Source organism: Mus musculus, chromosome 2 (genome assembly GCF_000001635.26).
Source record: "Mus musculus strain C57BL/6J chromosome 2, GRCm38.p6 C57BL/6J".
Taxonomy (NCBI): domain Eukaryota; kingdom Metazoa; phylum Chordata; class Mammalia; order Rodentia; family Muridae; genus Mus; species Mus musculus.
The window spans coordinates 170,409,058-170,425,175 of NC_000068.7; the positions used below are offsets into that span (position 1 = coordinate 170,409,058).

Consider the following 16,118-nt stretch of genomic DNA (forward strand, 5'->3'; position numbering starts at 1 on the left):
GAGGAAGTCCCCAGCCAGTGCGCTGGCTAACTGGGCTAACTGGGCTAGCTGGGCTAACTGGGCTAACTGGGCTAACTGGGCTAACTGGGCTAACCTGGGCTGACTGGGCTGACTGGGCTAACCTGGGCTAGCTCTCCTTTGCTTTTCTCCCATGCTCCAGGGATTCACACGGGAGGGGAAAGAAGCAAGCAGACCAGGCACCAAAGGAGCAAGCAATGCACATCCTTGGCTTGTCAGAGAGAACAGAAATGGACTGTGGGTGTGGTCCAGGACAGAGGGAGAGGAAGAGGCTGGGACTGAAAAGAGGGAGAGGCCTTTGCAACCCCCTGGGAGCATCGATTGGTTTCCCCCTTTACCACCTGGCTGGATACCAAAGGAGCAAAAAGGTCTTTACAGCCAGAGGAAAACAAGACACTTTCCACGGGGAAAAGTGCCAGGATTTTGCTTTGAAAAGGCTCCATATCCATTATGACCTAACACAAGGTATAAAGCTGAAGCAGAAAGAAGTGATATGCTTGTTGTCAGAGATCAGGTAAAGCCGCTCAATGACTTGTAAGAACTCCAAGTTTGGAATGGGCCCCCTTCTGGTCAGCTGATGCTCACGCTGGAAGCTGGGTGGTTGTTAGGGTCAGAGCTTGGGCTCTGGGAAGCAGGACAAGCTTGGTTTGGCCAACCCTCCTCAACAGCTGGACTAAAAGACATTAGAGAGTGGAGAGCAGACACAGGAGATTTAGTCAACAGAGTCACACTGGGGAGTGCGGCTCACCTGTCCCCAGCCCACCCTCAGGGTCCACCCTCTTCACTAGTGTCTATTGTATGAAATTGGCACCCCCCTCATGTTCATAGTGCTTATATCTTCTTGGTGAGTTAGTTTCTTTATTACTATGTAGTGGTCTTTTAAATCTCTTCTGACTATTTTTGGTTCAAAGTAGACTTTAACAGAGACCAGGTTATCTATGTAGTTTGTTCTCCTTGTCCCTATTTGCTGTATAAATTGTTTTTTATCCTTGGCCTCTGGGTCCCTGGGAGTCATTATTAGCATATAGTGCTTCTTAGAATACAGTTGGTTCTAGCTTTTGTAATCCAGCCAGTCTCTATGGATGATGGCTAGACTGTTCACCCTTATGGTTATCACTAACCTTATTTCCCAGCTCTGCATTCTTTTTCTTCTGCTTGGTGGAATCTATAGTCGATTCTTTCCACTGTGTGCATTTTTTTTTAAAAAATCTGATTCTGATGAATTTTTTATTTCCAACATTCCTAATTTTTTTTTTTGAAACCCAAATTCCTTCGCCGATACTTTCCTAGGTCGCTGGTTTCTCATCGGTTTTGCTAACTGTCCCCCGGCGTTGCTGACTCTCCTCTCCTGGACTGGGATTGAATTCAGCTGCTTCTTTGTGTTTTCTTCGGGCTATCAGTCATCTTTTGATACTTTTGAAAGCTTCCTGGCATCTCATCCTCTCAGTGTCTTTGAGCTCGGGAGTTGGGAACCCTGGGAGTCGGGAACCCTGGCTTTTGTAAAAGTCCTGCTGCTTTTCTTTTCTTTTAACAGTTTTTCTCCCCTCTTCTCGGAACAGTTTTTTTTTTTTTCCTTTTCTCTACCATGACGTGTATACTTGTTGGTTTAGATTTTTCTTCTAGTCTTTTCTTTTGGGGGGAGGATTTCTTACTAAACTTCTACTTATTTATTATGGATGCCGGATGGGGTGGAGCAAGTGCCCTGGCATGTGTGTGGATGTCAGAAGACAACTCGCAGGACTCCGTTCTCACCTACCACCATGTGGGTTCCAGGTGTTGTGGACTTAGGTCATCGGCGGCAAGCACTTGCTATGCCATCTTGCTGGCCCATAAACATTATCTCAGGCACAAATGGATGGGAAACAACACAGAGCAGGACAAGTTCAGTAATGTCGCGCATTGTAGGCAACCACTGGGGGTCCTAGAGTGGACCCCTACATGAAAAGAGGCAGCTACCGGAACTCCTTGTTTGCTCCCCACTGTATCTAAGCCCCGAGTGAACGGAGGCTTAGAATGTCAATCTTACAGCCCCGAATGTCTTTAGGAATGCCTTTCGGTAAGGCCAAGTCTGGTTACGAGGGTCAGGCACAGAGCGGAGCCCTGCAGGCACTCGGGAGAAGACGGGGATGCTTACAGCAGAGCAGGCACCCTGTAACAAGCTGCGGGGGACAGGCTCCTCTGTTCCTGAGACTCACTGTCTCAGGCCTCCCAGAAGTTTTCAAAAGGAAATCTGAGATTCCCGGTCTTCACTAAACCATCTGCTTCCGAAGCCTCTGTCTGCTCCCGATGCCTGCTCTCCCCACAAGCGCCATTAGTGTGTGTGTGTGTGTGTGTGTGTGTGTGTGTGTGTGTGTGTGTGACGTAAGTGCTGCGGATCCAAACCCAAGCCCTCATGTTTGCACAGCAAGCACTCCCCCATCTCTCCAGCCCCTCCAACATCACTTCCTACACGACCTTGCTTTACACCGACATCCTGCTACACTGATATCCTGATCTATCAGAATAAATCACAAATAAATCACAGCGTTCAGCAATCACAAGGGGGAGCTGTTACAAATCCTGAAGATGCAACGGGAGTGTAGAATTATGGGAGTTTGCATGGGTAAAATTCTTGCATCAGGCACACAGTTGATGTCGCATCAGGATCTAAATGTAGCAGTTCCTTGTAGAGGGAGGGAGGCAGATGTTGAGTTCTTCAAAAGAGCATTCTATTTAAATATCAAAGGGCTACGGGAATCCCTTGGGAAAAGTGATAAAGACCTTGGAGGGTGTACAGTAATGGCTCTCTGCGGGTTGGATTGGGTAGGGTCGGGTCGAGTAGCAGGAGTCAAGTGACACTTCAAACAGTGGCTCTCCATGCTGGGCAGACGCGTTTGTCGTTCTGAAGTGTCAGGGTTCCTGATGCTGATCCCTGTGGCTTGGAGGAAGATGGGAGACTCGGAATCTTCACTCATGGCTCAGATTTCAAGCTTTCTTCTCTGCTCTCAAGAGCCAAAATGTCTTGGCCAGGAAACCCTAGCACAAACAACAGTGGGAGCTTTGGACCTGAGGGATGGAGTCTTGATTACCAGCTTGATTTGCCTGGATGTTGAGTGATGTCATGGGAATCCGAGTGGACTATTAACCCTGTGTTGCCCAGAACATTTTGAAGAGGCCACAATGAAGCTCAGTTCCCGTGGGTAACACCGGGGCAGCGACATCACACCATCATCCACTCTGTCTTCCCTTCTCTCCACCTTCCTAGTGTGTGTATACTTTGCAAAACCAGGGAGTGCACAGGGCTACTTCAAGTGCAAAGCCACCTGCTCCAGCACTGCCACTCAAAGACAGCAGATGGCTGAGTTAGTCCTGGGGGTTTTGCTTGTTTTTTGTTTTTGTTTAAATCAGGTAGATAACATGCATCTGACATGCCTTTCTACCAAATTTGATGACTCTCACAGTCATTTTCCTTCCTGTCTCTGCCTTCCACCCTTTTCACAACTAACATCTGCAAACTGATGTGGATCCTCAAACATTCTTGGTATTTGGACATGGTGGCTGTGTTTATTATTGTGAGTGGGTGTGAAAGCCAGAAGAAGACAGTATCAGGTGTTGTTCCTTAGGTGACATCCACCTTCTCTGTCTGTCTGTCTATCTGTCTATCTGTCTGTCTGTCTGTCTGTCTGTCTGTCTGTCTGTCTGTCTACACACACACACACACACACACATACCACATTACCTTATCCATGAATATTCTAGAAGTTTCTACATTGTTTCTTTCATTTCCCCTGTCTTAGTTAGGGTTTTACTGCTGTGAACAGACACCATGACCAAGGCAACTCTTATAAGGACAACATTGAATTGGGTCTGGCTTACAGGTTCAGAGACCCAGTCCACTATCATAATGGTGGAAAGCATGACATTACCCAGGCACACATGGCACTGGAGGAGCTGAGAGTTCTATATCTTGCTCCAAAGGCAAACAGGAGAAGACTGTCTTGCAAGAAGCTAGGAGGAGGGTCTCACAAAGCCCACAGTGACACACTTCCTCCAACAAGCCACACCTCCCAATTATCAATATATAGGAGACTGCCAAAATTAGTTTGTTAGTTTGGGATTCTGGGGAAGATTATCAAGGAGGTGGTATGAGGCAAGGGACCAGGGGACCAGGGGGCAGTAAAGCCATCAGATTAGAATGGCATCACTATTCCAAATGTAGATGGTCATTGAGCACATCCAAGGATGGTTAGTGTCATTGTCACCATGGAAATGCAGTCAGAATCACAGCACAGCTCCACTCCACACCCGCTGAATGAATGGCTGTAAATAAGCAGGTAGGAAGCAGGAAGTAGGAAGCAGGAAGTAGGAAGTAGGAAGTAGGCAGTGCTGGTGAGGGTGCTGAGCAACTGGAATTTATGTGCCTCACTGGCAGGGATGTGAAGTGGGGCAGTTGCGTTGGAAAGCAGGGAAGGAGCCCCTCCAAAAGGTGGGCATTGAGCCAGCATGTGGACCACAGTTCTGTTTCTAAATAGACATGCCCAAGAGCACCAAAACATACATCCACACAAAAAATAGCTCACCATGCACAGGGATGCGGTATTTATAAGTGCTGGAGTGTAAACAACCACAGTCAACACGTCTGTTCACTTATGAGTGAGTCAAGAAAATGTGGCCTTTGTGGAATGGGGTGCTATCATCTTAAAGGAGAATAATGAAGCACAGATGCTTGCCACAGCAAGGTGAACTCTGAAAACATGAAACAATCCAGGCACATTGAAGAGGGATATTTAGAATGGGATCTAAGAGTCCTTGAAATTAGAAGTGGAGATATTATGTTCCAGCTCAGCCTTGACTTTGTTACATTCATTGCTCAAAATGATTATGGTCTCAGTGAACTGGCTCTGCTCATGTCAGGCTGCTAAAATGTACAGACCGAGCTGGGGAAATAGCTCAGCATTTAAAGTGTTTCCCTGCAAGCAAGGGGATTCGATTCAGACCTCAAGAACCCACACAAATGCTAGGTGAACATGACAGCCTGCCTGTAATTCAGCCCAGCCTTGCAGAGTGGAGACCTAGGGGTTCCCAGAGCAAGCTGGGCAGTGATGCAAGCCATACTGGTAGGGTCAGGGTTTGACTGAGAGACCATGCCTTGAAGAATAACATGGAAGAGAAGTGAAGGATGACTACTGACATCAACCCAAGGCCTCCACACGCACACACACACACACACACACACTCGCACATGCATATACGTGCCAACATACATGCACACATGCATATGCATGAAATGAAGAAGAAAGGAAAAGAAGGATATAGAAAAGAGATACAGGATTCAAAGCAGATGAAAGAAATCTTCAATAACGGTGATGATTATGATGATGGTGATGATGTTGGCTGATAAAGATGGTGAGGTTGATACTTATTGTGATGATGATACTGGTAGTGGTTAGGACGATGGGGATGGATTTTTTGAAAGCTGTCTTTTGAGACCTATGGAGTAGTGATGTAAACACAGCAGCAGAGGTGGCCAACTCTAGGGTCAGCTGTGTAGTGTGTTTGGCCAGAACATCCTTGCAGATGCGTTGGGGGGGAGGGGGGGATTCTAAGTGAAAACCCAACCGGAGGCTGGAGGAGGACCTCCAATCTCTTATTGGCTCCTCCCAGTAGCTACCCATAGAGGTGTGGAGACAGGACATTTCTAGCTCCATCCAACTTCCGTGTCTCACGGAGCCTCCAGCGGCTCCTCAGCCAGCCTTGCATTTCCAAGGTATCAGAATCTCCCAGAAGTTTGGAGAAAGCTGTGCTGGTCTAGGCCTTGAGTACATTGCTTATGCTGAGCTCAGGATGTGTTAGATGACAACCAGCTCTTTGTTCCCAGAGACTTCTAAAACCTAAACAACTTATTTAACCTCATGTGTATGTGTATGTTCATGGGTGTCTGGATATATGTGGGGCGGTGAGTGTGTGTGGGTGTGAACTTGCGTGCAATCTAGAGGCCAACCTTGGGTGTCACTTCCCTGGTGTTACCTATCTTGCTCTGAGACAGGATCTCATTCTCCTTGGCTGGAGACTTGCCAAGTAGGCTAGACCGACTGGCCAGAGAGCTCTTTTCTCCAGTGCTGGGCTTATAAGCAAATGACGTTATGCCAGCCTCTCTCTCTCTCTCTCTTTTTTTTAACTTGAATTCTGAGGATCAACTTTCCCGACTCCAGTACTTTACTGGTCTCCAATCCCCTTTCAGACTTTCCTTCAACTCATGGAGGCATTTCTAAAATGCAGAGTAGCCTGTGTGGGGCCTGTAGCCCAGCTAAGGTAGGATGAGGCAGGAAGAACGACTTCAGGCTCAGAATGAGCTACAGCAACAAAACCCCAAACAAAAGCAGAGAGGGCAGGTCATAGCTGCTCAGAGAAAACAGATATTAGTGTCTGCCCCAGGGGCCATCAATTTTTTCCACCATCAGGCAGCTATGATTTAGGGCATTGTCTGAAACAACTCCTCAGGGATCAAAACTGGCAAATTCTCACTCTCTGTATCACTAGCAGAAACCTTTTTCACTTGAGTAGAGAATTTTCAGTTCACTGAGCTCATTCTACATACGAGCATACACACACACACACACACACACACACACGTACTTCAAGGGTGCAAAATTAGACAGTTCCTTCTTTAAGAACAGTTGACGAGGGATGAAAGGGAAGGTATCAATTCTAAGACACTCCTTGTCCGTGTGGACAGACAGGCATCAGCTTTGGGGGTGGGGTGGGAGAAGAAGATGCGCTTTGGCAGATCAGTCACATTTTGGGCTCTGCCATCCATCAGCCATAAGGATGGAGACTGTTGTCTTTTAAAGAGGATAAACTTACTAGAACAGAACCAAAGAAAGAGGGAATTGGGGCGCTTTTATTTCCCCAAAGATCTGTGAAGTTTTAGGAATCAAATAACCAGGAGAGGAAACCTGGCCAGGTAAGATACATTCGCCCAGGGCTACAGTGACTCAGGTATGGCGGCATAGTCTATGTGGCCTGTAGTCGGCCCCTGCTTCAGAGCTGTGGTTCTTACAGACCCCTTCTGGCCAGAGAAAATGGCATCGCTGCCATCTTACTGGCAAATCTTGGACAGTGCCAATTCCATTTATACAATTAGCAAGCGGCAGAGCTAACCCTGCTGGCTGTGCCCTGCCCCACCACCCCACCCCCAACTCAAGTTGGTTAGATCGCAATGTGGGCATGCAATGTGGGACCGAATGACTACAAATTCCGGGGCTTAACACAACATGGGTATCTTAGAGCTCAGAAGGTCAGATGGTAAAAGTGGGACAGCTTCTAGAAATTTCCATGCCTGTTCCGAGGCTGTGTGCTACTTAGCTTATGGTCCCCTTCTCCACAGTAAAGCCTACCAGTACCCATCTTTAAGCTTCTCCCCATCTCCCTCTCCATCCCTCCCTCCCTCCCTCCCTCCCTCCCTCCCTCCCTCTAACATCTGTTCCCAATGTCACTTCCTCTTTTCCTACTCCGTCCCCCTTGCTTCTTTCTTTATAGTGACCCTTTGGGTGACATAAGACCTTCACGAATAGGTCAGGAGCACCTATCCATCTCACCCACCCACAAAGCCTTCTTTGGCCACCCACAGGTAAGGTGTCATGTTCACGGGTCCCAGGGTGACACCATCTGGGAGGAGGAAGAATATCGTTTTTTTTTTTGCACATCACCCCCATCCCACCCCCTCACTTGCGGTGCTCTGTGCCTTCATGACCACACCTTGAAGATACCCATTCCACCCTGATACGTACATCCTCAGTGAGGGTGCGGATCAGCTCCGAGATCCCCAAACTGTCCAGATGAAGGGATAAAAACCCTTACTCTTTTCACATGAGCCCAGACGTAAGCCACACACTCGCATGAGTCAACATCTCTATGATAGGACAACAGAGGAGATCCTCCGAGTGACGATTGCATCACCTGCAGAGTCCCAGTAGCCACCTGTGAGACCAGGGCATCCTCCCTGCCCACCCCACCCCTCCGCTGTTCCCAACACTCACTCCCTGCCTCCTTTGGCTCCTGCCCAAACTTCAAGTCTGATTAAGAGTGAAGGTGACTCAGGTGTCTCCCTGGAGAACAGATGTGTCTTTTAAAGCACATCTTGATGATTGAGAAACAGAATGTTAATTAAATGGCGGCTGCGTTATCTCCACTCAGACAGCTTGGCTTTAGTTGAATCCGTGCCTTGCAGCTCCTGAGGGGAGGTGTGTAAGCACTTTTGCAAAAACAAAACAAAGCCAGACTAGAGAACAATTGTCGTCCACGATGGTTAAAAGTCCCTTTGACTTTCATTCCTGGGATCTCTGGGCTCAGTGGCATCTCTTCTTGGTCATTAGTGGCACAGGTGAGCTGGGCAGCTGACTCCCTCCCACCTTACCTGGTGGAAAGGGATTGCCAGATAGGGGTGGGGCTGTGGCATTTTTGTAACTGACAACGTACGAAGTGGAAAAGTACAATGGCTTTTCTTTTAAATGTGCATGCGTGTGTGGCCGTGTGAGTTCATGTATACTACAGGCATGTGGGAACCTGTGGAGGCCCGAGGAAGGCACCGGATGCTCAGGACTGGCTTCATAGGTGAATCACTATGTGAGTGTCGGGCATTGAACCCATATCCTGTGGAAGAACAGCAGGCGTTCTTAACCACTGAGCCATCTCTCCAGCCCCACAACAGCCCATCTTTCTGTATGGATAATTGATTGGGTCTGGACTAGAAGTGTGTGGGAAGGCTTGTCCTCTAAGTCTATGATCTCTGGGGTGTCTGAGGTTCCGTGTCTTCCAGTTCTCCATAGTCACACAGGGAAGGAACCCTGCACGCAGCAGGAAGGCACAGCTGGGTTGGTCATTCCATCGTCATCAACTGCAAAAGACTCACACCTTGCTTGTGTCATGTGACATATGCCAAGTCACATAGCCAATGAGCTGCCAAGCAGGGGCTCTAAGTTAGGTATTGTTGACCCCCTAAGTCAGCTTCTTGGCTCTTGCTCAATTGTTTCATCTCTTCCACTGAAAAGGCCTGCCCAGCTGCACCGTGTATCACGCGAGTGTTGTCATGGCTTGAATTCTATCTCCCCAAAGATCCTAGGTTCTAACCCCTGTGAGAGTGACCACATTTGGAGACAGTCTTAGAGATGACCAAGACGAGGTCCTCAGAGTGGGCCCTGATACAGTATAACTGTTTCCTCATGACAGTGGGACTTCAGGTCTACAGATCGACCCACATAGAGGGAGATGCTGTGCAGACACAGGGGGAAGCCAGCCATCCTTGGGTCAGGACAGCCTGAATTAGGTCTTCCCCAGAACGTACAGGAGACACCTAGATTCTGGCTCTAGCCCCCTAGGACAGGCAGCTTCCAGCGTATAAGCACCCAGTGTGGGCCCAGGGTTTCTGCCACCCCAGGGAATAAATACGAAAGCTTTCGAGGAAAGCCTGTGGCTCCCGCTTCCTCTGTTCACTGTGCATAGGTCCAGAGAGCCCCCACCCTGCAGCAGAGTGGTTTCACACGCAGCACTGACCTTCCTCATAGTGTTGAATTACACGAGTGGACAGCACAACTGGGTTCCCATTCTGAACACACTCATTGTCTGACGTCACCTGCAACAGAACAGACCGTTTCAGTGGTCAGGTCGCGGGAGGAACCCACGAGAGAGCCTCAAGGCTACAGGAGCACCTTCCAGAGTCAAATCTAAAGGCCGTGTTTATAGAAACTGCCAGCTTCCTATCCGGCCTTCCGGTAGCAAAATGACTCTCTCAGGCCGGATCCCTGTGATCATAAGAGCACCCCGGGGATCACGCTTCATCTTGCCAGCCTCAAACACCAGCAGGCAAATCCCTGCAACACAGATCGGACCAAAGGGGGCGCTGTCTCCTAAGGAACTGAGCAAGAGTTTAACATGGAGATTCAGGGTCTGCCAGAATAGCTTCACCTGTCTGTCTTGGCCACATGAATGCAACCGTTAGCCAAGCCCTTTACGAACTCAACTGTCAAATACACCAGGCTTACTCTGTGTGTTTGTGTGTTTGTAGATGCACATGTAAGTTTGCACATGTATACATGTGTATGCATGCTTCTGGAGTTGAGAGGGAAACTTCGTGTGTTGTTCCTCTGGTTACAGCCACCTGTTTTGAGACTTGGTGGCTTGGAACTCACCAAGTATCTATATCTAAAGTAGCTACTCAGGATAGGTATATACAGTCTGGCTTTTTTTTCTTTCTTTCTTTCTTTCTTTCTTTCTTTCTTTCTTTCTTTCTTTCTTTCTTTCTTTCTTCCTTCCTTCCTTCCTTCCTTTCTTCTTTCTTTCTTTCTTTCTTTCTTTCTTTCTTTCTTTTCTTCCTTCCCTTCCCCTCCCCTCCCCTCCCCTCCCCTCCCCTTCCTTCCTTCCTTCCTTCCTTCCTTCCTTCCTTCCTTCCTTCCTTCCTTCCTTCTGTTTTTAAACATGGACTCTCAGAATTGAATTCAGGTCCTTGTGCTTGCTTATAAGGCAAGCATTTTACCAACTGATCTAACTCCCAAGCCCCTTGACCTCAGATCTTGACAGACATCTTTTAGGAGATATTCCTAACTGTAACTCTCTGCCAGTGCTATACATGATATTATCAAGGAGCTTTGAAAGCACTCCCCTCCACTCTCATCCCCACGTAGCTTCCAGTTAAAATTGTCCTGAGGAGAAAGTCAGACACTGCGATTTTAGAGGTTTCCCTGAGGTTCAACACACAGGAAAGGTCTTGGACCGCTGGAAAACACCTAGGGTCGTCACCTTCAGTGGACATTTGGACTTGGCAATTCTTATGTGTGTGTGTGTGTGTGTGTGTGTGTGTGTACACATGCACATATGCATGTGTGTGAATATGTGTGCATGTCCTGTTCTCTGTAGGACAGTCAGTGACGATTGTGGCCTCCATATTCAGGACATCATCACTAGTCTGTTCCTGGGTTAATTATCAAGGACCTCTGCAGACACTGTCCAGTAATCCCTAGAGAGAACACCCAGAAACAAGAGCTTGCGTTTGGAAACCAGCCTTGAAGCAGCTACTGAATTGGTTCTGATGTAGGCACCTGTGGGGGTCGTTGAAGACACAGGCTCCATAAACTGCCATCATTTCAAATCGTTCCACTCTCACCTGGGGTCTCTGAGTCCGCATTTGGTAGAGGCAGACTCATACGTGCCCATGTGTGTGCATGTGGAGGTCAGAGGTCTACACGGGATCCTCATGTCTCTGTGTTGCCAGGACAACTTCTTACATGGGAGCTGGGGATCAGAAGCCAGGTTCTTATACTTAATGCTGTAAGCACTTTATCCATGAGCCTGCTCCCCCATCACATAGAACCTGTATTTTATCCAGCTCCTTGGTGGACTCTAGGACTTCAGCTACCCCAACTGACAGTCACAGTGGCAGCCCTCACGCCCCATCTCTCTTCAGTGAGCCCTGGGTAGGCAGAATAGAGCCTTTTGGACTCCACTTTCTGGTACCCAGTGTGTCAGGGTCTGAGCGTGTCACCTTGCAAGTGTCTGCTCCTGGGTCGTGCTCCTGGTCTCCAGGCCTTAGTGGGACGCTCATCTGGTTTCCCATTGTTCCTTCAACACAGAAAGGGGAGAAAAAAATTAAAATACAAACTTAACTCTTGGCACCTGCATGTGAAGCCTAGATATAGACAAACTCCCACCCTGGGTGGCACCTGACCCCTGGCCCCTGGCACCTGACTTCAGCCTTCTTCTTCTCCACTATGAAATTCTTGGGAGAAAAATCTCAATGTCTTAGATACCATTTTTAGAAATATATTTTGAAAAGGTTTATTAATTTTTATTTTCTTTGTATGGGTGTTTTGCCTGCATGGCATCTGTGTGTCATGTGCATGCAGTGTCCCCAGCGACCAGAAGAGGGCGTCAGATCGCCTGGAACCGGAGTTAACAGAGTTGTGAGCCATCATGTGGGTGCTGGGAACCGAACCCAGGTCCTTTGGAAGAGTCCAAGAGAGGAACGTGGTGTCTCTAGACCATCTCCACTGTTGACAGGATGGGTCACAACTCAGACAAGCACAGTCATGGTAAATTGACAATAGAAGCAGCCTTTGCTGAGGGCTTTCTCTGTGTGGAGACGCTGTCCTAGGACTTTCGCCCCAAGTCACATCAACTCTTTGTAATAAATCAGCAGGACCATCAAAATATGGTCCAAATTTGCAGATGAGAAAACTGAGGCATGTGGGTTGAATATCTTGAATAAGTCCATACATAAACAGGTGTGTGTGTATCAATATATTTATACACATCACACACACTATGTCTCTATCCAAATTCAACTTTTTACAGGTTTAAACATTGCTATTTAACAATTTAACAGTGGGGTCTGCTAATTTATAAGCTCAGATTGTTCAGTCCAAGTTATATCTTATTTAGGAGCTGTGCTGGATGTGTGTATGTGAATGTATGTGTACCTGTTTGCATTGTGCACATGCATGTGTGTAGGTTAGAGGGTCACATCTGGGGGTCTTTCTCAATTGCCTTTGCCTTGGTTTCTGAGAGAGAGTCTCCCACTGGGCTTGGAGGTCCTCAGCTCAGCTGGGCTGGCTGGCTGACAAGCCCCAGCCATCGTCCTGATAGACATACGCCCCCAGACAGGCTTTTTACCTGGGTACGGGGACTCTGGACTCAAATCCTCACACTCGTGTGCATGCACTTTGCTTCCTGAACCATCTCCCCGGGCCCTTAAGTGGTGACTACTTCTAGTACTCGCTTAAGGTTCTGAAATACCTGGGACTGTAAGATGTGTGATAACTACAGTCGGGTGACAGGCCTTTGCTCCTCACTGGGCTGAGGTTCCCAGACCCTTTCACCACAGTCTACATAGTCTTTCCTCAACTTCAGGGCCAGGCAGAGTAAAAGTGGGAACTGCAGGACCCATGTTTTGTTGAGATCATTTGGAACCAGATAACACTGCTTTCTTTGGCAATCAGAATGTCCCTCAAAAGCTGTCCACCAGCTGTTTTAAACACGTTTAAATCAAATCAAAGGACAATGTTTACTGCCCCCTACTGGCAGATATAAGCACAATAGAAACGGCTTGGTTCTCATGACCTCCATGTGGTGGGGGAGTGGGAGGTGGGGGTGGGGTAGAGGAAGGGAGCAAGCAGTTTGATGGTTGGAAATGAACATCTAACAGCTGGCAGAGGGTGGCAAGGCCCCGGGGCCCAACAGTGCTGCGACTAATAAAGCAAGAGATACAGCCCTGGGGGATTCACACAAGTTGATGCAGCGAGCTCTAGGCCAGTGGTTCTCAACCTGTAGGTCGCGACCCCCCCGCCCCCCAAACCATTGGCTAAAACAGATACATGACTGTTTGTAACAGTAGCAAAATTAAAGATATGAAGTAGCAACTTTTATGGTTGGGTGACCTCACCATGAGGACTGTATCAAGAGGTTGCAGAATTAGGTAGGTTGAGAACCGCTGATCTGCTGTTCCAGGTGAGCACGGGATTGCAAAGTGTGCTCTAGAGCTTACAGTCAGCTCCTGATCACCACACACTGAAAAACACGACTGTGGACCAGTTTTTAAGCCTCTCTGAGCCTCCTCATCTATATGATGAGGATAATGACAAGTTTTTAATTTACTTATGTCTCATGGTTCAGGCTACATTCATGAATACCTTTTTTTTTTTTTTCAAATAACTTTTAGATGTCAGTATTTTGTATGGATGTGCATCATGCGTGTGTCTGGCGCCCAGGAGATCAGAAGAGGGTATGGACTCCCCTAAAACCAAAGTTATAGACAGTTGTAAGCTGCCCTGTGGGAACTAGGAGCCAAACCCAGGTCCTCTAAAAAAGCCACGGGGCTCTTAACCACTGAGGCATCTCTCCAGCCCTGAACACTTTCAAAATACTTGTGTGTGTTTCTTCTTTTGAGAACTTTCTACTTGTCTCGGTTGCTCATTTATAGCTTGTCAGTCTTTTTACGTGTGAGATTTCCTTTTTGGTGTTTTATTTGTGCAATTTTAAAATATATATTCTAGACATTAATTTTCTGTCCAGGTACATACAGCTGGCAGAGGCTTTTCTTCTGTTCCCTACAGGTTTCCTATGTGCTCTGACGACAGTTTCCTTTGCTATGCAGTGACTTTTAAACGTCATGCCGTCTTAGATTAGTTAGTTCTTGGTGCTGTTTTCTATGCTGTCTGAGCCCGGGTTCAGAAAGTTCTTGCTTATAGCATAGAAGCAGAAAGGGAGCTACTGGGAGTGGGAGACTATGAGGGGGAACATGGCTGTGAGCAAGGAGAGATGGCAGGAGAATTCGAGATGATGACAAAACATTTGATGATGTCATACTGAAACCTAATACTTCCATGCTAATTTAAATTTAATTAATTAAATAGGACAACAGGCCCGTCCTGAGAGATTACAATGAGGATTAAGCCGGTTAATATATTCAAGGTGCTCTGCACGGGGGCTGGCACATGACAGTGTCACCTAAATTCTAGCCACAGGCAGGAACAGCTTTCTTACTGTCCTCGCTAATTCTGGTCAGTTTCCCTCAAAGGTGTTTGGTAGAGTCTGTATTTGGGTCCCAATCCTGGGAACTGTGAATAGTTCTGTCGTTAAGGCCCCTTGTTCCTGTCTCTGGTACGCTTGTTTTTGTGGCCTGAGCAGACTAAAGGGTTGGGAGATGGCTCAGTGGGTAAAACATTTCCACACAAGCGTGAGGCTGAGTCCAGGCTCCAGTGGTTCTGTATGCAGCTGGCTGCCGTGGCGTGCACCTCTAATCCCAACACTGAGGAAGGAAGCATCAAAAAATCTTGCTGGTTGTCCTGTCTAGCCTACGATGTAAGCTCCGGACCAGTGAGAGATCCTGTCCCCCAAAAATGCTCTTGCAGAGGACCTTGGTTCAGTTCCCAGCACCCACATGATGGCTCAGAACCATCTGTGACTCTAATCCTGGGAGGCCCAGCATCCTTTTCTAGCCTCTGCTATCATGAGTACTGTTTCCTTCTCGTCATAGTGCCTTGGGCTCAGCCACTCTGGGCTCTGATTCTTGTGGATGTGCCACTCTGAGGGTTGCTAAGGAATGCCTCCTGATTGACAGCTGTGGCTGTACCCTTGCCCCTCATTTCAACTGTGGAATCCCCACTCCTGGGTTGGGGATAAATGCACCAAGCCCCGCCATAGCTAAATGACTGTTAGGTACAAGGGGGAGGGCCTGGAAGGGCGGAATGGTGACAGAATTAGTCACCCAGCAAACAAGAAACACCTTTGATCAATGCAGTGGAATGCAGGCAAGCCACAAGCCACCCACCACTCTGCTGAGAGTGTGCCAACATGGCCAGGCTGGCACCCTGGGCAGTGCCAGACTTTCTCTGGGCCCCCAAGGCAAGGTCGGTATTGCAGGTGAATCATGAGAGTAGACCTACTGTGCTCAGGACCACCATGCTGAGTGAGGGCCTGGCACAGGATTTGTGGCTCCCACCAGGGCATTGGTCATACACAGTGGTATAGGTTGCTTCCTGTACTGGGGGCTCAGGACGGGAACCCACCCTCCCTGAACTCCTCACCCACCCCTGCATGCGATGCCTGGAGTTCAGGGGAAGGGCTTCTGGCTGCAGGTTTAGGAATGGGCCCTGCTCCTGGAACACTCGCTTGCTTTTGCATACAGTGACTACTTCTGGAAGGTGGACAGCTTATTAGGTTTTTCCTTCTCTCTCTCTCTCTCTCTCTCTCTCTCTCTCTCTCTCTCTCTCTCTCTCTCTCTCTCTCCCTCCTCTCTCTCCAGTACTGGGGATTGAACCCAGGGTCTCAAGCATGCCAGGCAAGAGCGCTACCACTGAGCTACATCCTGGTCCCTAGCTTGTTTTTAAAGAGAAAGTCTCACTACATTGCCTAGGCTACCCTTGAGTTTATTCTGTAACCCAGCGAGACCTTGAACTTGCAATCCTCCTGCCTCAGATGTTTCAGAGCAGCTGGAACTCCCAGATTTGACTACTCTTGTTCTGAGAACTGAACCAAACATCTTTAAATGAAGGCTAGGAGCCGTAAGTGGAGGCCTCCTGTGCGCTGGGCAGGGCCAGCACTGGTCCACCTGGGCACCCTTACATGCAGAT

The 16,118-nt window shown here is 48.1% G+C and overlaps 1 protein-coding gene across 15 annotated transcripts in view; it reads right to left on the reverse strand.

Moving 5' to 3' along the window:
- Bcas1 (breast carcinoma amplified sequence 1) overlaps positions 1 to 16,118 on the reverse strand; it is an 83,939-nt gene that overhangs the window by 65,085 nt on the left and 2,736 nt on the right. For all 15 annotated transcript variants that reach the window (XM_006500381.3, XM_006500382.3, XM_030252200.1 and 12 more), the window contains exons 2-3: positions 11,534 to 11,610; positions 9,550 to 9,628 (exon numbers count right to left, since the gene is read on the reverse strand). In XM_006500381.3, the coding sequence (XP_006500444.1) occupies positions 9,550 to 9,628; positions 11,534 to 11,605 (151 nt within the window). In that variant the 5' untranslated portion in view covers positions 11,606 to 11,610. The remainder of the gene's footprint in view (positions 1 to 9,549; positions 9,629 to 11,533; positions 11,611 to 16,118) is intronic.